This window comes from Euleptes europaea, chromosome 14, assembly GCF_029931775.1.
Source record: "Euleptes europaea isolate rEulEur1 chromosome 14, rEulEur1.hap1, whole genome shotgun sequence".
NCBI classification, from domain to species: Eukaryota; Metazoa; Chordata; class Lepidosauria; order Squamata; family Sphaerodactylidae; genus Euleptes; species Euleptes europaea.
The window spans coordinates 50,817,462-50,844,160 of NC_079325.1; the positions used below are offsets into that span (position 1 = coordinate 50,817,462).

Genomic DNA, 26,699 nt, shown 5'->3' on the forward strand with positions numbered 1-26,699 from the left:
CCAAGCTTCAAAGGTTTGGGGGAAACGACTAAACCAACTTGATAAACGGGGAGATGCAAGGCCATTGTTCACATTAAGTGTTTGTCAGTCATTTAATTTTATGGATTTAATTTTATGGATACCTTACTTACAATTTAATTTTTGGGCCAGTCGCAGTTCTCTCAGAGCTCTCTCAGCCCACGCGGAGGCAGGCAATGGCAAACCATCTTCAAACATCCCTTGCTTTGAAAACCCCAAGGGGGGGGGGTTGCCATATGTCAGCAGTGACTTGAAGGCACTTTCCACCATGATCAGCATGTTGTGCTCTCAGATGTGAATGTGAAAGGAATCGCCTCAGGTGCTTTATCAATGGAAGCACCTCCGAAGGGGCTTTCAAACACAGGAACTGCGGGCATTACAGCTGCTCCTTTCTGTGGACTTCACCATACGCAAAACTGAAGCCTCAAGTACCACTCACAGTTACCCCCGCTTTAACAAACTGAGTGAGGAAGAGGAACGAGGGGAGGTTGGAAGAGGTGGCAGGGATGGAGAAAGCACTGACTGAAACGTCACTTGCCCTGCAGTCCATCCAGAGAGAGACGAAGCATTGCCTCAGGATTGGTGACATACGATGTAATACTACAAAACATTTTGCATGGCTAAAACGCAGGCTCGCTTCCAAGAGCTGCCGCCTACCAATTTCAAAAATGGAGTTTAGACACTCATCAATAGCTCCCCACCTTATGAAAGAGAGGTACTAAACACAGGCTGGCACATTCCTAAATTGTATTACAAAGACAACATTATTTTTTTGCCATCTGAAGCAAGCTTCCCCTATTAAATTCCAGCTTCTTCTGTCGATACCCTGATAGACACAGTACTTGGCTTTTTAATATTTTGCCTGTAGGATATGTGCCAAGTCGACCTTGATGTAGAAAATTTTAATTCAAATCAATACGTGTACAAGGTCACTTTAAAATTCAATTAATATGAATGGGAAAAATATGCCCTACAGTCGGGAGCAGAAAATGGAACAGCTGCAGGTTAAACATGCATGCAATCCTGTTTGGAGCCTGTCCTTAATACGACCACATTCCAAACTTGTTTTTAAATACTAAAACCCTGCTACTTCTGACTACTGAGATGGAAAGCCTCTGGCTGTTGTAAAGGACAGAATATGATAAATTTTGCATTATCCTTCAATCTTTGGGCCCAGCAAAAGTCCCTCAAGAAATCCTGGACTTAAAAAACACACACACCTGATCTCCAATAATTAGCAATTTTATTTGAGATAATGAGATATGAATTGTAAAACACTTGGTGTATGGGAGATTAGTACAGAAATAAGAACACAGACAGGTCTGGAAATATAATTTAAATTCCTAGACACCAGCATCAAATTTTTAAGAGCCAGAATCAAATATTTAGGGACTACTACTGCACAGAGCTACAAAAGTATTAAATTCCTAGGTAACAAGATCCCATTTCTAAGCACTGGTTAGGTCATGCACCTCTGAGAAAGATTCTGACCCCCTACAACATTTTTCCCATGTTTGTAAAACAAATCTGCGTGTCTGATTGTAATTTTGTATGTATGCTGGTCTTTGACTGTAAAAATAAAGACTGATTGATTGAATCTGCATGCAAACCTCCTCATTGAATTTGGTCACTCTTACTTTCTTAAGAAAGTAACGAACGGACACATAAGGATGTGGACAAGCATCAAATTAATAGCAAAACACAACCCAAGCGGCCTGAATAAATGCACAGAGCATGTTCAATGTATGTGGCAAGGGGCTGTAGATTCACACTAGATTCACACTAGAATCTACTGTTTACAATTCCCTGCTCTGCGTCAGAGGCTCTCTACGAAACGTCTATGGATTTCCTGGGGCAGCTTGCTCAGCAATTGGGGGGGGGGTCACAAGTCTGGCTGCAGAGAGCACACTGAGCTGCCCTCTGCACTAGTGCCTTATTTCAAAACTGCCCAATTTCAAAAGCGGTGGTTTGCAAACGGAGAAGCTGAGTAAGAGTCAACTCGCCTGGCCAGTGTAAACATACCAGTAGGTGAGCACCAAGTTGGGTGTTGCACATACATACTGTTCAAGTGGAGCAGCAACAAGGGTTTTGAGTAGTGCTACTCACTCCGTGGCTCACGGAGAGACACATTTGCAGCTACCGCTGACCAAAAGAGTACTTTATGCCCATGTGCCGCCCCACCAAACAGACACACAGTCAGATATAAGGATCACTATTAAATAAGTATCACCTCTGAGCATGAAGGGTGGGTCTCTCTTTACCACTGCTGAACCTTAGCCAGCACTTGTGAATCTGAAGTGAGGGGAAGGGCTTGCGAGTCAGGCTTAGGACGCAAAACAGTGTGCAAGCTTTCGACTCCTCCAGAATTCTTTATTAAGCTGGACGTTAAAAGATCAATGCTCCCTTATATCAACAGTATCCTTCCAGGTGTTTCAAGAGACAAGGGGATTGGAACCTCTCTCTGTGCTAAGTGGGAGCTACCAGCCAATCAGAGTTCACCCCTGCCAAGAGCCTTGCCCTATTTCCTGAAACATGGGACAGGTGCCACTTTGGGGAATGATGGTGAGAAGAGCCACAGGTTCCATGTCAAAGAGCCACATGTAGCTTCTGAACCTCTCAACTGACTAACAGTGGTCTCGGGTTTGTATTTTATGCCTTTTGCAGTACACGGGGGCTGAGGGGGAAGACAAGTCAACACGCCATCTCAGGGAAGACAGCGATAAAACCACCACTCAAGAGATGACTCTGCGTGAAACCCCCCACCCCGGTAGCATTGCTGCATTAAAAGCACACTAATGGCCCCTGGCGCAGAGTGGTAAGCTGCAGTATTGCAGCCCAAGCTCTGCTCACGACCAGAGTTCGATCCCAACGGAAGTTGGTTTCAGGTAGCCGGCTCAGGGTTGATTGAGCCTTCCATCCTTCCAAGGTCGGTAAAATGAGTACCCAGCTTGCTGGGGGTAAAGGGAAGATGACTGGGGAAGGCACTGGCAAACCACCCCGTAAACAAAAGTCTGCCTATTTGACACCAAAAGGGTTAGCCAAAATGAATACAACAATGTCACCAAACTGTTGGAAATTTCAAGAAGAAGTTGGTTCCTTTCATCATATATGGTGGCTTTGTAAAAAAGCTAAGAACTTTTGGGATATGATCTATAACGAATTGAGACTGATTATGCAACAGAATATCCCTAAAACGCTGGAAGTGAGTTACTAAGTATTATACCGGAAACAATATTAACTCAGAGATCTTTTTTGATATATGCCACTACAGCTGCAAGATTGGTTTATGCAGCAAAATGGAAACTTTCAGAGATACCGGATAAGACGGACTGAATAAATAAAATGTTGGAACTAGCAGAAATGGCTAAACGTACGGCATTAGTAAATCAAAAGGAGAATACAGAATTTGTGGGAGAATGGGAGGCATGGACAATATATTGTCAAAATGAATTTAAATTGGGAAGTATTGAAGGTTATGTTTTGTTCTAATTCAACTGATCAAGGTAGAAATATTATTAAGATTAAAGATTTAGATTTTAAGAATAGTACCAGATTTATATATGAAGTATTGTATTGAATAAGTAATTAAATGCAAAGGTGACAATAAAGTTATCAATAAGATAGAGGAGGAGAGAGGGGAAGTCAATGTAATTATTTGAATTAACTAGTTATATAGAATAGAGAAATATTGTTTATATCATATAATTATGTTAATGAATGATGGAAATTACTGTACTATAAAAAACAATAAAAATGTTATAAAACAAACAAAAGTCTGCCTAGGAAACATCGGGATGTGACGTCACCCCATGGGTCAGGAATGACCCGGTGCTTGCACAGGGGACCTCTACCTTTTTTTTATGGGAAGTATTAAATATCACAACAGACATCCCCAACTGTAGACTATATTTTAAAATGCTCTATCGGTGGTGGAAAGTGCCGTCAAGTTGCAGCCAACTTATGGTGACCCTATAGAGTTTTCAAAGCAAGAGATGTTCAGAGGTGGTTTGCCATTGCCAGCCTCTGCATAGCAACCCTGAACTTCCCTGGTGGTCTCCCATTAGACAGGTGGATAATGATGTTATAAAACTTCAGTAATATGCAGAAAAATTACCCCCAAGTTCCAGAGTGCCCGGGGATGCAGAGAGGCACCCTACAATGCTTTAAATGAAACTTACCTGCAGGGTGGAATTTTTAAAAGGTGGGATTAAAAGATAATTTCCAATTACCTTTTCTGCTAATGTCACCAGGATTGTGTGTGGCCATTAAAATGGATACGGGCTACCTTAGGAGCCTATTGAGAAACATTTTTAAGAGAGTGCTAATCAATTTTGGCCAAAGCACCAGGAAGGAGTCCAGCCATTCCCATCCTGTGAAAGCAGGCCAACTTCTCTCCTTCATTCACCTTGTTAATCAGCCTAACGGTGGAGAACCACGGTGCATATGTGCTTGGAACAATAAAAGGAACTGGAAAAGCTACAGACGTTTGTGCTAGTTATTCTGCTCTGCATTGCCTTCAGTTCCTTACCCCTCCACCTTCCACTGCTGGTATGAATGCTACACTTCGCTTCTCCTGCTCTTTCTTCTTTAATGATGCCTATTTGTAAATAGCAAGATGGGATGCAATTAAGCCATTGGAGGCTAAATAAACAAACATGCTAATTAGGCTCTTTGCAAGGATTTTTTTTTCATGGAGAGGTGGAATTTACCTTTCATTAATCTAACTTAATTGCAATAGTGCACGTTAAAAAGTCGACATAAATTAAGGGCTTTAAATGATTCTCCAATATTAAAGATGAGCAGGTGACTCTTTTGTCCCTTGGTAACGAACGACAGCCCTTTAATAAAGAGGCTAAACTGGGAGGATAAACTAGCAAGCAATATTACATAAAAGGCTAGGAGGTTATTTCATAATGGGTTAGACCTATTTATGATATAATTACCTCTACCCCAATAAGAATTTCTTTAACTGCTGCTATTAATAGAATATTACTGGGTTTCCATCACTATTTCATGCATCTGAGATGTTCTGTAATTGTATGATTTCCATCACTATTTCATGCATCTGAGATGTTCTATAATGTGACAGAACCCCAGAAGCTATGTGTGCTCAGAAGAAGCTGAAATGATTTCAAGTCCTATATGCAGAGTTTCCATACTCTAAAAAATGTCTTCCTTCCTTCACAAGCAGATACAGGGCCACACTTCAACATCTCTGTTGCCACCAGAAGTATACCATAGATGAGGCCCTGGGCACACCTCCATTTATGGCCTTTGGTGGTCTCTGCTCAATATACTTTATTGGAAGCAAATCCAAAATACCAGGGTTTGGCTAAACTGGCTTATCCCTCATGACTGTGGACTTACAAATTGCAACAGTCCTCTGCTAGCTAAGGCAATATCTGGAAATACCATAATACCTGAGAAGTCTGAACATCCAGCAGTTAAGCTGCTATGTTACGGTTGACAACTGCCTTGGGGGGGGGGATGTCCTGTCCCTTTAACAGAGGCTTGTGTGAATGTTAAGTGCCATCAAGTTGCTTCCAACTCAAAGCAACACTATGAATCAATGTCCTCCAAAGCGTCCTATTGTTAACAGCCTTGCTCAGGTCTTGCAAACGGAGGGCCGTGGCTTCCTAGATAGAATCAATCCATCTCTTGTTGGGTCTTCCTCTTTTCCTGCTGCCTTCCACTTTTCCTAGCATGATTGTCTTTTCCAGTGACTCTTGTCTTCTCATAATGTGATCAAAGTGTGACAGCCTCAGTTTAGTCATTGTAGCTTCTAGGGCCAGTTCAGGCTTGATTTGATCTAGAACCCACTGATTTGTTTTTTTGGCGGACCAAGATATCCATAACACACTCTTACAACACCACATTCCGAAGGAATCTACTTTCTTCATGTCACCTTTCTTCATTGTCCAGCTTTCACACCCATACACAGTAATAGGGAATACTATGGCATGAATTAACTTGATTTTGGTTGACAGGGACACATCCTTACACTTAAGAATCTTTTCTAGCTCCTTCATGGCTGCCCTTCTCAGTTTCAATCTCCTTCTGATTTCTTGGTTGCAGTTTCCCTTTTGGTTGAGGATGGAGTCAAGGAATAGAAGCTTAATAGGATGTTATTTACCAGGTTACTCGTTACTTGTCTCCATGCCATAAGAAGCTTCAGCTGACCAACTCGTGGATTGGATGGGGGAAATGCAGAAGCAACAGATTTAGAATCATAGAATAGAATAATAGAACCCTAGAGTTGGAAGGGACTACCAGGGTCACCTAGTCCAACCCCCTGCACAATGCAGGAAATTCCAAACTACTTCCCTCCCACACCCCCAGTGACCCCTACTCCATGCCCAGAAGATGGCCAAGATGCCTTCCTTCTCATGATCTGCCTAAGGTCATAGAATCAGCATTGCTGACAGATGGCCATCTATCCTCTGCTTAAAAACCTCCAGTGAAGGAGAGCTTACCACCACCCGAGGAAGTGGTTTCAAATGATGGTTTGGGGGCAGGGCTCTAGCCATAGTTTGCCAGATCAGCCATCGCAGAAAAAAACTGTGGTTTGGATTCTGCCTAAAATTTCTGTGGATGGAAAGATTTATGTTCACAGAAGCATGACTTCCTTGTCTCCTTCCTGCTTCTGCAGTTTAAAATATCCCCCAAAGACTGCTCCTAGAGGACAGGAGACCCCCTAGGAATAGCTGGGGGGAATCTGAGGTCTGTGCAGAAGGGGAGAACCTCCTTGAATACGTGGAAATGTTAGGCAGGCTCTAATTGCCCTGACTTGAATAGCCTAGGTTAGCCCAAACTTGCCAGATTACGGAACTATGCAGGGTCGGCCCTGGTTAGTACTCGGATGGAAAATCACCAAGGAAGTCTGGGGAAAGCCAGTGTGGTGTAGTGGTTAAGAGCAGTGGTTTGGAGTGGTGGACTCCTTGTAACAAAATTTGATCGCTGCTGTTCAAAAGCTGCTCTGGGCATAGCAGAGCATAGTAGGGCCTGCTGGCATGTTCAGAAGGTCAATGAAAGGTTCATGAAATGTCACCAGTAGATTAAGGGAGGCAGCAGGCTCCAGCCCTCCAGCCAGCGTGGTGTAGTGGTTAAAAACGGTGGTTAGGAGCGGTGGACTCTCATCTGGAGAACTGGGTTTGATTCTCCACTCCTCCACATGAGCGGCAGAGGCTAATCTGGTGAACTGGATTTGTTTCCCCACTCATACACATGAAGCCAGCTGGGTGACCTTGGGCTAGTCACACTCTCTCAGCCCACCTACGTCACAGGGTGCCTGTTGTGGGGAGGGGAAGGGAAGGTGATTGTAAGCCAGTTTGATTCTTCCTTAAGGGGTAGAGAAAGTTGCCATATAAAAACCTACTCTGCTGCTGCTGCTACGCAGAGATAGGCAATGATAAACCATCTCTGAATGTCTCTTGCTTGAAAACCCCATGGCTGCGACTTGATGGCGAAACAAACTATGATGGGGGGGGGAATAGGAAGTGGAAGGAGGAATCTGAGAAAAGAGGAGAGCTGATCTGAGCTGCAGCATGCTCTGAGATAGTTTGTGTCAAGAGAGGATTTGTACAGACTTGAACAGTGAGCCACTACATTGACTACTGTTTGGGAAACAAATGGTATTTGTATCCCCCCCCCAACAAAGTACAGATGTTTGATATATATTGTCCAAAATTAAGTTGCTACAGTCAATCAAAAATGTGATCACAACTACTCTGGAATTAAAGGCCACAGAACAAGCATACTGGAGGCTACAATCAAATTAGAAAGAGATTACATTCTTAACTAAATTACTGAACGTACAATATATTTAATACTCCGACTAAACCTGAGCCTATAGCATTATTACCACAGATGTCTAGTTTCTCCTGAAATTTGTATGCAGCCCACTTCTGTACTGTCAGACTGCTTAGAATAGCTGGAGCAAGATTTCGAAAGTTAAAATACAACTGAACTATTTTTACTGAGACTGAACGGAGGCTACTGGGAGGGAAAATGGCTTATTTTAGTGTGGAAGAAGGAAAAGCTTAGGTAAAGAATCCTAGAGGCATAAAATATATACAATTAATATATTATGAAAAAAGATTTGCTTTATAAAAGCAGTATAAAAAACGCAGCCCTTAAAATATACTGTTTTCCAGAGTGGAATATATTTTCCAAAATTATACAAATTATTTTAAGGCTCTGCTTGAAATGACGACTTGCCGAATTTCTTTGTTCACCCAATTTTGTAATATTTTTAGAAGCAAAGTGCCTGTCATAACCTTTTTGAACACTATCCAAAATTAACACTGGCTTCTATTCCCAGCCCCAAATTTCTGGCAAGAAAGACCTAATGACTGCAATGCATTAATTTATAATATTTGCACTCCATTTTGTCAACCAGCGTTGTTCAATTAAAACAATCGTTTTCAACTGCTGCCAGTTAGAATATTCAGTTTTAAACTACAGCAAGTGATTACAAAAACATGACAAAACGCTGAACCTTCTGAAAGGGAGTGTGACCACTTGACCTCAAAAGGGAGGGAATCCTACAGGTTAGGGACCCACCACCAAGAAACCCAACGTGGACGCTGAGTGACCTGCATTTGTCTCAGCTGGGCTCCTGAACAAGAGCTGCCTATGTCTATGGACGCCATGCAGCATCAAGCGATTTGCAGATGACTTCCACGGATTCTGATGAGTGGAAATAGTTGAGTCTACATGCCTGCTGCCTCTAAAACCAGCTGGCCTTGAATTAATGGTATTTATTACCATTTCATCTTGCCCCTTTCCTAAAGGACTGTGGTAGGTAACAACCGTTTAAAAGAAAACAAGAAAGATACAATAATTTAAGAATCTATAATGAAAGTAAACCCATTTGCTTAAGTGCAGCCATTCAACACAAGCCTAAAGAGGAATGGTTCAACTCTGATTGGTGATCGTGGAGGTTTTTTGCCTTCCTCTGGGCATAGAGCTGGGGTCACTGGAGGAGTGGGGGGGGGGTTAGTCATGAATTTCCTGTGTTGTGCAGGGGGTTGGACTAGAGGACCCCTGAGGTCCCTTCCAGCTCTATGTTTCTATGATGGCCTGGTAGAATAAGAGAATTCTATAACTGTGGAGCAGCTACTAAGAAATGCTCAATATTTCTCTGCTAAGCAAATTCAGTGCATGGGTTAGGGTTGGTCAAAATAAGGGTTAATCATTTGATGGGTCAAAAAGGATTTGGTCAATTGACATTATTTGGCCAGGCATATGATCACCAAGCCAACCCTCACATGCACAATACAGCGATGGCTGCAGTCTCTCCATAGGTTTAAATGGCCATGACAATACAAAGGAGAGAGGTGTTAGGTATTATACTCAAAACAGTAGAAGGTTGAATGGCATGAATTAAGTCAATAAACATGGGGCAAGACTCCTATCCGGTGATAGGGCAGGGGCCCACTGCCTAAACAGCCGATTCTGTCCACCAAGATGCAAACTTCAGCTAATTCCATGCTATGCGCAAGCACCTGTGTAAAAAGTAATCTGAGACATTCATTTATTTACGGTGTAAGACCTCTTTAACCTCATGGCATCCAAAACTACCTCCTCCACCCAAGCCCTATTCTCTGTGCCCCAATCTGCAGAGGTAAGATCAGAGCAGAGGGAACAACTGGAAGGATTTTTTTAACAGCAGCACCTCACCTGTGGGATGCCCCTCCCCCTTGAGTCTCACCTGGCACCTACCCTGCTCTCCTTTAGGCACCAGGCCAAAACATTTCTTTTTAGGTAGGCTTTTTACTAGGGAGTCGATCTGTTTGCTTTTACAACTTGCTTCTAGCCCGAGGACTGTTACGAGGGTAATTTCAGCTGCTTTTGCACACTGGTTTTTAATGGTTGTCAATTTTAAATATTTTATGTTTTATGGGTTTTATTTCTTATGTTGTAAGCCGCCTCATATATGAATAAACAAATGTACAGCATCAGGCTTGCTCCATAGAGTGGAAATACTACATTGATAGGGCAACTCTTATTGTTTGAATAACCATCACCAACATGGTGGTTTTATAATATAACGGACACCCATTATATATACTAAGGGAACTCTGAGATACAGATGTGGTTTTCAGACTAATTCTCGAGCTGCACAGCTGCCTGCACTTACAAGAAATCACAAAATTAGTTGGAGAAAGGAGTAAAGAGGTGAAAAAATTCAGCCACAGTCCTAATTATATCATAGAGCTGAACAATGACAGCCTAAATTAACTGAGCCATTGATTAGGTCAGAGCGGAACAACAGAAGGGACTTACAAACCCCGAAGGATTCCCATTCCAATCAACCAGAAGACCAACTATCTTTTACAGCTATTATTAATAAAACCGTGCCCATTCTGACATGCCCAGAGATTAAGTGTAGCAATAAAAGTCTCTTGCCAGACTACCACTTTTGAACTTAATGTAATTTTATGGACAAGAATAAGCAACCAATAAGCGGTGAGTAACTGCCAGGAACTAAAAGAAAAGAGCCAGAGTCCAGTAGCACCTTAAACACAATTTCTGGCCGGGTATGAGCTTTCGTGAGCCACAGCTCATTCCTTCAGAGGTTGAGTAGTTTTAGGGTGGACTGCAGCACCAGTGGCTGGCCAGTATCTCTGTGAGATGACACATTTACATTAAGAAAAAGAAGAAAAAAAGTTGGTTGTTGTATGCTGACTTTCTCTACCACTTAAGGAAGAATCATAGCGATTTACAATCACCTTCCCTTCCCCTCCCCACAACAGGCACCCTGTGAGGTAGGTGTGGCCGAGAGAGTGTGACTAGCCCAAGGTCACCCAGCTGGCTTCATGTGGAGGAGTGGGGAAACAAATCCAGTTCTCCAGATTAGCCTCCGCCGCTCATGTGGAGGAGTGGGGAATCAAACCCAGTTCTCCAGATCAGAGTCCACCGCTCCAAACCAGCGCTCTTAACCACTACACCATGTTGGCTGTGCTGAGTTTTTGTGGGATTTAATTGTTTCGGGCAAAAGCAGCTGTTGTGGAGGTGGGGAGAGACAGTCTCCCACTGAATTACAAGGAATCCTCTCTGCAAAAAAAACAACAACCATCCTTATACCGAATGCACAGCGCAATGCCCACCCACCCCACTCCTAAAGTGAGGGGTAGGACAAAGTTCATGCTGTCTGTTAACTGCCACTTTAGAGAGGGTGAATTTTCCTCCCTGTTGGCACCCATCTTCAAAAAGGGAATGTGGAAGGCAAAAAAGGTTTAGTGCACCTCCAGCTTTGGCTCAGCATTAGTTTGCAGAGCTTTTCATCCAGATGAACAGCCGGGACAAAGGATCTGCGCCCCAAACCCCGTGCAGATGCTCAGCATCCCTCTTGCCTGATTCCAGAGGAAGGCAAGGTTAAGTTCAGTGATGTGGTAGAAGGGACGGCAAGAGTTACAATTGAACTTGCTGGACTTTTTCCCCCCAAATGAGATGACCCTCCGTTGCCTGCTTCTTCTTCCCAGCATGCAAGCGCTGGAATCAAACACCTACTACAGCAATCTAATGGTGAGCCTGTCAGCATCTAACACCAAAGACTGACAAGGCAGGGTGTTAAGATCTTGACCTGGGAAACTTGCTCTTCTCCTCCTTCATCTTTTTAATTTTTGCAGCATCTAGCCTGACAAAGAGTTCTGAAGAGCTTGGAAGCTTGTACAATATTTTGTATCATTCTGGTTGGCCATAATAAAAGGTATTACATAGATTTTGTTTCTTGTTCTGGATTTTGCATGGGCCAATAAGGTTTCCTCCCCACACACATTAAGAGTTGATATGTGCCAGCTTTGCATGCATACGAGCTCATTCCTGAGCCTGGGGGCTGAATGGGCTTAGGAGGCAACCAGCCCCCTTTGCCAGCGTCTGTGCCACTTGCACCTCGCAAAATGGCATGGACGCCAGCACAGTGGACGCCCCAAGACTGGCGTGGCAGCGCGGCCCATGGACCTCTTGCTTGGCCTCTTGCTGGCATCCTGCTGGCGCAAATGTTCGCACCAGTGTCCTGGGAGGCGTTTCCGGGGCGTTCCTGGGGGCGGGGCTGCTGGTAGGCTGCCTCCTGACCCCTTCCAGCTTAGGAACGCCCCCCTCTGAAACAGCGGTGCTGCTCCAGGATTTTCCTGGTGCAGCCTCGCTGTTCTCTATGGGGAGAAATGCCCCATTTTTGAAATTTTAAATTTAAAAAGGCTTTTCTTAGCCTTTTGGCGGTCGGGGAACCTCTTGGAGGTGCCGCAGCACCACCTCGGCTATGCTGTCCCTGGCCACTGCAAAGCTCAGGATTGAGCTGCCTGACACCAAGATCAATCCTTGGGACTTCCCGGAGTAAGGAAAACTGGCGGAAAAATTATATGCTTATATGTAAACTACTGTGCAGCAAACTCAGGCTGAAAAGGGGTTTGCAATGAATTCTGTTAAGGCAAGTCAAATTCGTTGAAACTGGAAGCTGGGTTTGGATCATAAGCGAAAGTATACAATGAACAGAACCACATATTTTGGAGGAGAAAATAGTATATAAATAGTTAGACCCTTGATACATCTTTTAACAGAGGGGAAAAATGAGTTACTGAACAAGTTCAGAAGGCCAAACATGGGTATGCACAAATCAGACATTTGTGTTCAATGTCTCTTGCTCCCTACTAGATTATTGTTTGCATTAAAGATTCATAAACCTCAGCATTTTTCATTATTATAGTTACTATCTCAAAAGGATATCCTCATTTATTGTACCAGTTCTAAAACTGGGAACAATGGAACAGAGTTTAAGAAAAAGCACCCTGGACACAAAGAGAATGTATTTTGCACAGACCCTTCCTTCATTAGGGCAAATATAGTGGAATGTCTTCCATCTTTCATATGTGGATGCAATTAAAAGATTAACTGACAAATCAATGGAGTACACTGGGATTAAACTGCTATCCAAAACCAACACAATAAGCTGCTTTAAAAATCAGCTGAGGGCTTCAGACTGCTCTGGAAAAGGGTTTCAATTATTTATAGGCTTGGACCATGTAGTATAAATCCAGCCTAATGAGGCACAATTGCTGTGTGTTAAGTCAGAAATGCAGAAAGAGCGGATTGTCCAGAGGACACCCAGTCACACAGGGCAGAATCTTTGCAGCTGCTCAGAGCCCACAGGTGTGCCCTTAGGAATCAGCTTGTTATCCTTGCTTTCCAGCTGCAGCTTGTACTCCATCCAAGGGGCATCCCCTGGTAGTCAAAGGTTTTTAACAAACACTGCTTGAAGTTGAAAGGGGAAAGTTTTTAAGCCGACATACTTCATCATTTGCCAATGAAAACCTCCTAACGTGGCATTTCAACAGTTTACAATACAGCCACGCTTGAAGTCAATCTTCTCTTCCACGGATCTAGTAGTAGAAGAAGAGTTGGTTTTTATTTGCCAACTTTCTCAACCACATAAGGGATCATCAAAGCGGCTTACAATCCACTTCCCCTCCCCACAACAGACACCCTGTGAAGTAGGTGGGGCTGAGAGAGCTCTAAGAGCTGTGAGTAGCCCAAGGTCACCCAGCAGGCTTCACGAGTAGGAGTGGGGAAACCAATCCGGTTCACCAAATCAGACTGCACTGGTTATGTGGAGGTGTGGGGAATCAAACCCAGTTCTCCAGATCAGAGTCCACCGCTCTAAACCACTGCTCTTAACCAGTGCACCACACTGGTGTGATATAGTTATTAGTGTACTGAAATAGGATGGGAAGACCTAGGTTCAAACCCTGGCCATTCACTTTAATGCACTGAAATCTCCATTCACTGGGTGACCTTGGGGCCAAAGCAGCGTGCAGAGGAGTCAGAAGCTGTCTGCGGTTCAGACAGCTGCCCTGTCAATTCTTTTTAGCCGTGACAAGAAGCCACCATTTTACAAGGAGGGAGCTTTGGTTAGTGAGCCTGCCATGCATGCTACAAAATAATATAAGATAGTGCTAGACAAAGCGGAAAGGCAAATGCAATGCTGGGCTGTATCAACAGATGTATAGTGTCCAGATCACGCGAAGTGATGGTATCGCTTTACTCTGCTCTGGTTAGACCTCACCTAGCGTATTGTGTTTTGTTTTGGGCACCGCAATTTAAGAAGGATGTAGACAAGCTGGAACGTGTCCCGAGGAGGGCAACAAAGATGGTGAGGGGTCTGGCGATCAAGACCTATAAGGAAAGGTTGAAGGAGCTGGGTTTGTTTAGCCCGGAGAGAAGACTGAGGGGTGATATGATAACTATTTTTAAGTATTTGAAGAGCTGTCATATGGAAGATGGTGCCGAGTTGTTTTCTGTTGCCCCAGAAGGTCGGACCAGAACCAACAGGTTGAAATTAAATCAAAAGAGTTTCTGTCTAAACATTAGGAAGAACTTTCTAACAGTTAGAGCAGTTCCTCAGTGGAACAGGCTTCCTCGGGAGGTGGTAAGCTCTCCTTTCCTGGAGGTTTTTAAGCAGAGGCTAGATGGCCATCTGTCAGGAATGCTGATTCTATGACCTCAGGCAGATCATAAGAGGGAGGGCATCTTGACCATCTTCTAGGAATGGAGTAGGTGTGACTGGGGGTGTGGGGGGGAGGTAGTTGTGAATTTCCTGCATTACACAGGGGGTTGGACTAGATGACCCTGGTGGTCCCTTCCAACTCTATGGTTCTATGATTCAAAAGCCTCTGTGCAAACCTGGATGGCATCTCTAATCCAAGACACAAGGGCCCTGGAATTCCTTGTTAGTGAACTCTAGTGCTCACTTCCATAGCAATCCTCCTGTATAGTAATTATTATTTATTAAATTAGCACTAATTTTTAGCCATATAACTATTAAAACTGAAAACAGACACACAGCCCTGCAAACGTTATGCTATCAACTCCTGCTCACTGGAAGCGCTCAGTACCCGGCAGAATTTGGCCCTGCTATTAAATAAAGGTGATTTTAAATTTGGGTTCCTGGTGAAAGCAGTGTGAGAATCACAGAAGACCTACAAGCAATTAGAGGAATATAATGCCAGCTAAAAATGAATGCATTTGTAAGAGGCCATGGAAGGAGCAATTTATTATACAAAATATATTGTTCCACTAGGTGAATCGTGAAATTACAAATTAATACAGATGACAGTGAATACAAGATTTTTTTTAAAAAAAGATCTGATTCAGTTAATCCTTGAACAATGTTTTGCCTGTTCAAAGAAAATTAAAAGCAGGATAATTAGCAGTTGACTATCCAAAACCAAGCACAACAATGAGCTTTATTATGGGTAATGGGGTTTGCAAGGATTGTACTGAGAATCTGTTCATATCAAGAATTTCAAAGCCACAGTTGGAGCTATTAGAACCTGAACAGCATGGAAGCTAATAATACAATGAAATGTCTTACAATACTTCATTTATAGCACAATGTGACATCAAAATATTTTTTCTACCTCCTTGTATTTAATCCAGGACAGAGCCTACAATGCTCAGGAGGCCTTTTGCATTTGGTTAGCCAACAGTTCATCACCCCATGAAGAGATGCTTTTTGTTCTTTGAAACCAATAGGTTTCACATTTATATGCATTTTTTAAAAAGGCATATTTTAAAATAAACACCACTCTGCCACCATACAAGGGCACCCAGAGGAATGAGCAAAATATTAAAAACCAATCCTTTTGCTACGAATAGTAAGAATGAATTAAAAGACAGGAAAACAGTTTTCTCCTGCAATCATACTTAAGTTTAATAATTTGAGTCTATTTGTTTTATTTACACCCCACCTTCCTCCCTGGTGGGGACTCAAAGTGGCTTGGGTCTTTCTCTTCCATTTTATCCTCACAACAACCCTGTGAGGTAGGTTAGGCTGAGTGTGTGTGGCTGGCCCAGTGAGCTAAACACTATCTAATATAGCAACCAATAAATCTATTTTTTTATATATTGTACACAATTGTATTTAAAAACACAGGGTCTAATTATTTTCTTCACATCTGTTGATGTTATACACATCCTGAAATGCGGGACACCCTATAAAAGGTGTGAGCCATGTTTTAAGGCACGTTGAACGAACTATTTTAACATGAAGACACACAGGATAAAAGGCTTTTATATATTTTTACCTTGTGCAACATATATGTCAGGATGCGTATTATAAAACTGTGTATGTATGACCGCTGAGGAAGGCCTGTAAAAGGCCGAAATGCATCAGATATTGGTCATGTTATGTACTAACATCAACTGTTATGTGTTGGTAATATTTGTAACTATGTTTGTGCTTTTTAGGAAGCCTGTAGATTAGGCCCTGTGTTTTTAAATACAAGAGTGCACAGTATATAATAAAAATAGATTTACTGGTTGCTCTATTAGATAGTGGTTACGGTAGCTCAACTCCTTTGGTTTCCCTTGACTTTTAGGTTGGGTTTCTTTGTTCCCCCTTTTCTTCAGTTGGCCCAGTGAGCTTCCATGATAAAGTTGGGATTCAAACCCAGGTATTCCAGCTCCTAGTTCAACACTCTAGCCGCAATACCAGACTGACTATGATGATAGATAGATAGATAGATAGATAGATAGATAGATAGATAGATAGATAGATAGATAGATAGATAGATAGATAGACAGACAGACAGACAGACAAAGTTTATTTGTGGCCCTTAGCCAGATAAAACAAGATACATGGACTAAAATGATCTTACCAACAAGCTATGACAGTGAAATCTTACGGTTTATACCGGTCAGGATTCAGAGAACAATGAGATCAGACAGGATTTAGATGTGTTGGCATTTTAAAAGTCCCCCCCCCCACCATGTATGGCAAGCTGCTTTTGAAATGGAAGGCAGAAATGCAGAACCACTAGCAGTTTGTAATACTGCACAGAAGTCAGCTGTTCAAAAAAATGAGGCAGGGCCCCCCTCAAAAATGCCCTTGGGTTCCTCCTCTAAACCTTGTATGAGCCTAAAAAGCTATGTGGCTAGTGACATCCTAGGCTTGTGCCAGCTTCCTCTAACCAGCACCAGAAAAGTTATTTGCTGTTTGACTTTTGAAGATGGCTACTTGCAGGGAAAGAGTTAAAAAACAAACAAACACTGGCTACTGGTCAGCCTCCAGGCCCAATTCAAAGTGCTGATTATCACCTAAAAAGATGTACCCACTTTAGAGGTTAGATGGGTGAACACTTGAGGCAGGGTCTTCCCAATAGCAACACCTGGGTGGTGGAACTCCCTCCCTCCACAAGCTGGTCTTGTGCTGGAGTTACAATCTTTAGGTGCCAGGTGAAGACATTTTAAATTTTCTTAAGACTTGAGCAGAGCAATTCTGAATGGGGGGGCTGAGCCGGTGAAACTGGAAAGACGACGGCGCAGGGCCACTTACGCTGGTGCCAGGGCAGCAGCGCTTTGCTCGGGTGCCACTGCTACCACTGCGGCAGTGTTTCCCTGGCACAAGGGCTTGCATCATTGTCAAAGAGGATGTTCCCGTCGGCAGAGCTGACTTTAGTCAGATCCCAAAGCCCTTTTGCCCCAGGAACGACCCCTTTAGCTGGTGCGAACTTGTGCCAGCAAAAAGGCAGGCATAGATAGCCCTGTGAAACCCTATGCAAGTTTTGTAAAATTCCTTTTTTCCTTGTTGTTTCGGGCTGGGAAGCCGCTCTGGAGGTGGCGTGGCTGCGCAGTCCCCAGCTCCAACCCAACTGCCCTCCGCACTCAGGATTGCATTGTTAGTCCCTCCTTCCTCGTGGAGTTTTATCAGCAGCCCTCCTAGTTTAAGGCATCCCAGTCTCCGCTTTACAAAAAATGTTCTCATTTTTAAATTTGACACTGTTTGAAATTGGTTTTGATGACAGTTATTGTGATGTTTCACTGTTCCATGATTTTTACAGTATTGCAAACTACCTTGTAGTTATTTAAATGACCAGGGAGTATACATTAAAAAAAAAAGTTTTTACACATCTAGCCTATCTTGGCAGGCAGTAGAACTATGATTGTTGAAACACGGCCCCAAAACCCAGAATACACAAACTTGAACCTACCATCAACATCGCAGAGGTCCCATTTGGCCTGGATAAGTGAATAGACATTTCAGGAAACATCCTATCAATACGGCTGATCACATCATCAACATACCTGCAAAACAGACACAAGAACTGCAATCAATGGGGTCGGGGGGAGAGATATCATAAAAGGTAATAATAAAAGTAGACTCTCCTATTCCGTCACCAAATTACAGAATCTATTGCTCAAAAACACTTGAGAAAAAACTGTTCTAAAGCATGTGTTCCTCCTACCTGGCCTACAGAACAGTGAAGCTTTACCAGTGCAAAATGTTAGCCAGTCCATGTGGATATTTCCTTTTCATTTGTTCAGTTCTAAATATGAGGTGCATATTTGCAACAATATGAGAAAAAATTATCTTCAACAACACCCAACCACGTGTTGGCCACGTTAGGCTAGCAGCGAAAGAGTCCTGGTTGTCTGCTTCAACAGGAAAGCAAATTGCGCCTGTGGCAACCATAGAGATATTTGCTCACTCAGTACAGGGCCAACACACTTTTCTTGTTTAAATGTAGTTCTACAAATTCTTGACTTGCTCCTCCTTCCAGTTCTCTCAATAGCTTTTTAACAGTATTTCTTCACAGCTTAGAGAAACTGTAAGTGGGTGCTTTATGTCATTCTTTCATCTTTTCTCCTTACCCCATTGTGCACTACCACCTGCCTTTACCTTCTCAACATTTGTGTCCTACTTTGGCTGCCTCATGTGTTCTGCTCCCCAGACAGAGACCATCAAAAGTCACAGCAGCGCTCAGCAGGGACCTCTCTGAAAGTGACAACCACAACAGCCTGCAGTTAGGCCAAACTACTTCCAGCCATAACTGTGTGGCACTGTACAGATTCACCAGTCAGGCTGTATGGAAATCGTCTTTCTAAGCTCTACAGCCAGCATTACAAGAATCACCAACTCAGAGAAGGAATCTTTGTTGGCCTACACAGAGGGAGCCAGCGTGGTACAGTGGTTAAGAGCGGCGGGCTCTGATCTGGAGAACCAGGTTCGATTCCCCACTCCCTTACGTGAAGCCTGCTGGGTGACCTTGGGCCACTCACAGTTCTCTCAGAACTCTTTCAGCCCATGCGGAGGCGGGCAATGGCAAACCACCTCCGAATGTCTCTTGCCTTGAAAACCCTACTACAGGGTCATCGTAAGTCAGCTGTGACTGAATGACACTTTCCACCATCACACAGAGGGACCATAACATTTGATCTGGACCTCCGGCCAACCTTTTAAACAGAAATGGATCTATGGATCTCTGCAATGGGGTGGCAATAGCCGTGCTGGATGACAGCCACATGCCAGAAGTTATGTCTTGTCACATGGATTTACAAGATACACACCGAACATCTCAGCTGCAGGAAATTTTGGCATCTGCTTGATTATCGAATGTCTACCTCCTAGAAGTAAATGCGGAATGGATGAAGCTTGAGGATATGTTTTGCCTGGAGTGTAATCCTCCTGAAATGCCGTGCCAAGAAAAACACACACTTGCTGGTCGTAATTTTAGTGTTCATTTGAAGGGCTGAGGAGTTTATCCTGCTATCACAACACTCTATTAATCATAAATTCACGGGAAGGCAGCCAGGCAGCCAGATAGCTTCCTTCAGAAACCTAAAGGGTCTCAAGATTAGTTCTTAGTGTTACAAGCGGCACTTGGATTTTTTAATCTTATTAAAAAATAAAAAAAAATCAGTCACAGCAAGGCGAAGAAAGGTTTTGCAACAACCACCCACAGCGTTGGAAAGAAGCCGATAAAAAAACCTTCACTTTTATGAAAAAAACAATGCCTAGAAGAGGAGGGAGAGACAGAAAATGCTTCTGAAGTCATGCATAAGGCCATGTCCAAAATATACCACTTTCATTTTGCAGAAGGTTGGGATTTGGGTTTTGCACAGAAAGATCAAATTAGACAGTAGTTTCAGAAGCCATCGTTGTAAGGGCAGCACTGATAGACACACACTCATACGACCGGAGTGTATACAAACGCGCGCACACACACACCAGGACTCACAATAAAATAGCTTCACTACTAAATGCCTTTCAGTTTTACGTAGTCATAATGGCTTTATTCTTCAGTATGACCCTTTTATAAAGCTGCTGAACAACTAAAACCAACATGTAATAACAAACAATGTTATTCAAATACAATTTACGAACAATATTTTATAGGCTGAAAAGCACCCTCTTTGTGGTTGTCATGGAACATCCCCCCCCTCCGAAAACCCCCCAACTATTTTACAGTTCAACTAGCTGGCATCTGAACGAGAAGGAAATGTACCCTATTTCAGATCTTTCCTTTTCTATTGGATAAGGTGCTCCATAAAGCCCCTGACAGACAACAGCGACAAGATGGAGATCTTCGAAAGGCCACTAAAGTGCCCTCAACACACCCGAGACTTTACAGGTGAACAGGTCCCAAGGAGCTTGCTGTTAACATTTCACCAGTGCGGGAGACAAAAGTCTAAAGGCATGGAAGGAAAGAGAGGCACAGCCTCGGGATGGATCTTACTGTGCTTTTTGGTCGCGACCATCTCTCATATGAGAACCCAGGTACACTGAATTATGCCTGTCTTCGTAATGGAGGAAGAGCATTGCAGCACTATTTGTGGTGGGAGACTAGACAATATTGTGTGTGTAATGTTCCGTCGAGTCGCAGCTGATTTATGGTGACCCCTTATGGGGTTTTCAAGGCAAGAGACTAACAGAGGTGATTTGCCAGTGCCTTCCTCTGCATAGGAACCCAGGTATTCCTTGGTGGTCTCCCATCCAAATACTAACCAGGGCTGACCCTGCTTAGCTTCCGAGATCTGACGAGTTCAGGCTAACCTGGGCAATCCAGGTCAGGGCAGACAATATTAATATTATTATAATATTATTATTATTATTATTAGCATTATCAGATATCAGATATACAGGTATAAATATAAAAAACTAAATATATGCTTGAATTCGGTTATTAAGATGTAATTTTTTAGAACACCAAGCAGAGTCCTTGCCTCCCGTGTGGTATAGTGAGCCAGCATGGTGTAATGGTTAAGAGCAGCGGAGTCTAATCTGGAGAACCAGGTTTGATTCCCCACACCTCCTCAAGAAAGGCGGAGTCTAATCTGGAGAACCTGGTTCAATTCCCCACTTCTCCACATGAAGCCTGCTGGGTGACTTTGAGTTAGTCACAGTTCTCTAAGAACTGTCTCAGCCTCACCTACCTCACAAGGTGCCTGTTGTGGGGGGAGGGGAAGGGGAGGCGATTGTAAGCCGCTTTGAGACTCCTTTCGGTAGAGAAAAGTGGGGTCTAAAAACCAACTCTTCTTCCAGTTTTCATGGAGGTCTCTTCTGAGATAAGAGATGGTGGGACAATGCTACCCACCCACCCACCCTCCAGGCCCCAAAAGTGTTGCTGCAACTATCATTTTGTCCAACGGCCTTTTTCTTTTAAGCAGGCAACAGGCGGGGGAGATGGTTTTGGCTCAGGGGCCTCCAACTGCTGACCTTTAACACAGAAGCATTCCTGGTTTGAACATGTACATATTTCAACCAAGAAAAATGTTTACATGACAAATTTTGGTTAGCGGGCGCCACTTCCATGAAAGAGGATGAATGATGTTGGCAATGGTGTCTACTACACTTTAGAATAATAATAATAATAATAAAAAGAACAGACTGTAAACAGAACCACCACTGGTTTTAAAACGCAAGACAAGATTTATTAATCCTAGGGTGAAAATAAGTAATTTCATTCAAACAGTGCCTCTTAAGCAAGCCCAAGCGTGTTGTACATTCAGCTCTATGGCAAATTTTCCAGCATCTCTCGGCTGCTCTGAGTGAGAAATGTTCATGCAGAAGATGAAAATGTCTATGTCAGCTGTAACTTCCAGTTTACTTGTATCTGGAGCCCCATCCTCAATTGTGCCTTTTAAAATAGAATTTCTCCACAGTGGTAGAACACACATTTTACATGCAGTCAGTCAGTGACAGTCACCTTTATTGGCATAAAATCGATACATGGAGTGACTACATAATAACATAAAATTATTGCAATTAAGCATAATAAGAAGGTTAAATCAGCAATAAATAAAGAAATGCTCAAGTTAATAAAACCATCTAGTTATATTGATATCAAACTTTCATAGCAACTCTCATACTCTCCAGTATATCAGGCGAGCGACTGTTCAATAGAAAAAGAATATTAAGAGCATCAGAAGAATTTAACTTATTTGTCAAAACAGGACTTAAATCTTTACTGCGAATTTCTACATAGAATGTGCAACAGAAAAGAACATGTACAATTGATTCAACACAATTGTTACCACAAGGGCAAAGTCTATCTGAGAGGGATTTTCCGAAATCTTCCGTTATTTCACATGCAAGAATGTCTGGGATTCAATCCCCAGTATCTCTCCACTAAAAAGGACCTTGGTGGTGGAAAGAGCCATCAAATCACAGCTGACTCATGGTGACTCCATAGGGCTTGAAAGGCAAGAGACATTCAGAGGTGGTTCACCATTGCTTGCCTCCATGTGGGCGGAGAGAGTTCTGAGAGAACTGTGACTGGCCCAAGGTCGCCCAGCAGGCTTCATGTGGAGGAGTGGGGAATCAAACCAGTTCTCCAGATCAGAGTCTGCCACTCTTAACCGCTACACCATGCTGGCTCCTAAAAAAATGACCTCAGCAGACATGATTTCACTTGAGCACTTCTGAAAGCCCTTACACCTTCTCAAGAGAAGAGTCTTCACCCCAACATCACAGCAAGTCACTTTGGAAACCAGATTAGATAGGCACCTAGCCTAGACTTTCTCTACCACAAGGGAGACTCAAACCGGCTTATAATCACTTTCCCTTCCCCTCCCCACAACAGACACCCTGTGAGGTAGGTGGGGCTGAGAGAGCTCTAACAGAGATGTAACTTGCCCAAGGTCACCCAGCTGGCTTCGTCTGTAGGAGTGGGGAAACAAATCCAGTTCACCAGATTAGCCTCCGCCGCTCCAAACCAGCGCTCTTAACCACTACCGCCGATGGGGTTAAAGAACAGTAGGATGCTATTATGGGGGAAATATCCCGTTAGGGGCATCAAGTCACCATCCTGCCAGTTTCTGATCTCTAACCACTCACTTCCTGGAAATAAGCATGAACTCTCTCATTAAGCAAGTCAAGAGGACAAATAGAGGAAAGAGCTGATCTAATCCCTCCAGATATGAAATAGGATTATGTCAAAAAGTGGTGTTAATAAATCTAACTCAACATAATTGTCATCAAGAAAATAAAGACCAAAATAGCCAATAAATGGGACTGGCAATATTTCTTCTTTGTTGGTACCGAGGAGCAAAGAATTCTAATCTTACTAACAGTTTATTGCATGGAATAGCTACCAGAGATAATCAGAGGAACTTGTTTGAAAATATACTCTTTTCCAGGTGTTAAATAGCAGAGATAGCATAAAGCCATTTGCTGGAAGCTTTTGAAGTTTGACCTCTATGCAGAAATGTACACATTAACTCCAATCACGATGTTAAAAGACAGTTGTTCCCAAACAACAGCAGCTTGATGAAATCCTTAAAAATCAAGCCAAATCCCAGAAAGCTAACATGGTGCAATGGTTAGAATGTTGGGCTAGGCTCCAAAAGACCCAGGTTCAAATCCCCACTCTGGCATGGAACCTTGCTGAATGACACTGGGCCTGTCACACAGAATCAGCCTAGCCTACCACATAGGGTTGTTGCGACAATAAAACCGAAGTGGGAACAAGGCATGCCTCTTTGAGTCCCCATGAGGAGAAAGGTAGGGTATAAATGACATAAATAAATAAAACTCATAAAATATAACAGAGATCACCTTGCAGGCAACAATGCAGGATAGTTTGCTTAAGAACAACTGACCTGATTTACAGTTTCTGAACATATTATACGCCTTCAGTGTCACATGGAAAAAACCAACAAACCCAAAAGGCTAAGTAGTTTGGTGACTTACAGCCCATTTGTGAGGCTGGGGGCCAAATCGCCTTAGGAGGCAACGTGATCCCTACGCTGACAGCTGTGCTACTTGCGCCATGCCAACTGGCATAGCCGCTGGTGTAGTACCACTTGCGCCGGCCCCCTGGTCCGCGGTGGCAGCGCCAAGTCCCTGCGCCAATGTTCCGGGAGGCATCCTTGGGGTGGAGCTGCCTTTAGGAAGCCTGCAAACCCCTTTCGGCCAGGTAACACCCCCCTGAAGTAACGGTGGTGCCGCACCACCTTTTTGTTGGCGCAGCATCACTGTTTTCAATGGGGCTTCCCCCCACTTTTTCAAATTTTTATTTTTTAAATTACTTTTTTAGCCTTGCCGTGGTTGCAAAACTTCATTGGAGTCGCGCGGCAGCACCTCAGCCATGCCGTCCTCAGCCGCTGCTTTGGTCAGGAATGGGCTGCTATTCTGAAACCAGCTACAATCAGAAGCATCACCCATGACTCAATGAAAGTGCTAGGAAAAGACCCCAGTGTTACTATATGTCATATTCTACAGCAAAGTAAAAGAAGGGATAATAGTACTGTTCCACAATGACAACATCATGGCTGTCAGATTTTAAAAATTCAAATGCGAAAGTTCAACACAGATTAATCCAGCAATGAGTTACAAAAATCACAACCGCTGAAGTACACATCACCTTATCATAGGTCTCAAGCTATATATGGCATCATATAAATGAGGTATGCTTTGAACTGACAGATACAGAGCGTAATAATTCATGTTGCAACTTGGAACACTTAAATTCTTCTCCATCCATCATGAACTTCTCTTCTCGAATACCTTAATTCCATAGCAATAATACAACTGCTACTAATAATACAAATATTACTACTACTACTAATAAAGGCGTGAATATGAGAATGCCCCAAAAAATGACTCTGTTTTACAGTCATTACAGAAAACTTGTCTGAGCTTGTAATCATTTTCTATGTGTTTACTGAAAACTGTCATTAGTTCCTTTGGAGAGACAGCCATAGTGGGAAAACCACCCTATCCTAGATTGTTACTATAAATGGTACGGTAATAGGATTATACGAACACATACTTCCATAAGAAAATTCATTGTGTACTGAACTATCTGCTCTTCAAAGGAGACCTTTCACAGTTAGCAATAAGTTTTGGCAGCTGTTATTTATGTAACCTTAAGCAAAAACTTTAAAAATTCAATAAACCAATATTTGAGCGATTTCCTTTTTATAGAACTGAACACAGCAGAAATGTGAATGTTTACCTTGAAGGTGGTAATGAGCAAACATTTGTACATTGGCGCTTTAGACAGATTTTTCCACCATGAAAATCTTTAATACATTTTCTTCAGCTTCACTACAAATTGCAGCAATCTGATTATGAGAAGTACCCCAATGAACCAAAACCTGACTTCAGAATATTAACACATGTTGGAAAACAATGCAGTTAACCATGCATGTTTATTCAGTTCAATTCCTCCTTGAAGTATGAATAAAAAACTGTTAGCATCTCCTTAGCTTAACTGCTACATCACCAAAAGGAAAATACCTTGTGAGTTGAGAGTTTTCACCATGAAGGGGTCATATTGACACACACACCACTATAATTAGGATCTAATTCATTCCAATGCCCTTTTATTTAAACCAAATAGAGGGGGAGCAAACAAAATGGAGGATGAAAAACTGAGCCCTCTATTGAAGAAATGAACACTTTAAAGAAGGGTTTGATTCATACAAGACAACAAAACATGTCCTGGAGGACCCATGGATTTCTATGCTTTCATCTTCTTGTGCGCAGCCAGTTTGTTAGACAGAGATTCACACCTGACGGATCTGACACAGACATTTTTAGGAATACAATACCTACCGAATGAAGTTTTAAAAGAGAGCGAGAAACTCAAACTGGTACCCCGAAAAAGCCTAAAAGACAAATCTGAAAGATAACAGAACATCACAGATGTTCACTTACAGCTCCCAGCTGAAAACTTTTCAGTGTATCATTAATGATCTACAGCCCTTCCTGGGTGATAGTTGCCTGTTAGAGGTCTTCCCTCTCTTACAGCCACCTAACACAAAACAACTTCTTACCAATCAATGTGGGTTTCCAATGAAGAGAGGCAACCTCGGGGACTAGATCATGGGTGTCAAACATAATGCCCAGAGGCCGGATACGGCCCCTTGAGGGCTCTTGTCCAGCCCCCATGAGCCAGCCAAGGAAGCCCTCCTCCCCCAACTCCCGATGTGGGCTGGCAAGCCTGCTGTGAGCTCACCAGCCGAGGCAGCCACCAGGTAACCAGAGATACAAACTTTATAGAAGATGCAGGCAAAGCCAATTAATGGTTTTTTTTAACTTAAAATACAAACATGCTTAAAACAATAACACTCTTACAGTATTTTCTTTTACTTATCAGTCTGATAATTTTCAGGGGAAGTGAAGTATGGTGTAGCACCCCATCAAGAAAAAATAGTAGCCACGCCACACCAACACTGCAATCAAACCCCAAAATAGAAAAGCATGTGGCTAAGGGACAATACTCATAGATTTAATTATGTACCAAGATTACCACTACCTATATTTATTGAATGAAATACATCCAAAATAACAATGCACAATAATTCTACTGGCATAGAATCAAGAGTCCATTTACAATCCTTGAGCTTGTTCTTCCATATGTTGTGGATATCTCTTCAATGATGCAATACCAGTAGAT

The 26,699-nt window shown here is 42.8% G+C and overlaps 1 protein-coding gene across 1 annotated transcript in view; it reads right to left on the reverse strand.

The window, feature by feature from the left end:
• MED27 (mediator complex subunit 27) overlaps nt 1-26,699 on the reverse strand; it is a 194,691-nt gene that overhangs the window by 46,472 nt on the left and 121,520 nt on the right. The window contains exon 4 of the mRNA XM_056860042.1: nt 18,006-18,099. Within this exon, the coding sequence (XP_056716020.1) occupies nt 18,006-18,099 (94 nt within the window). The remainder of the gene's footprint in view (nt 1-18,005; nt 18,100-26,699) is intronic.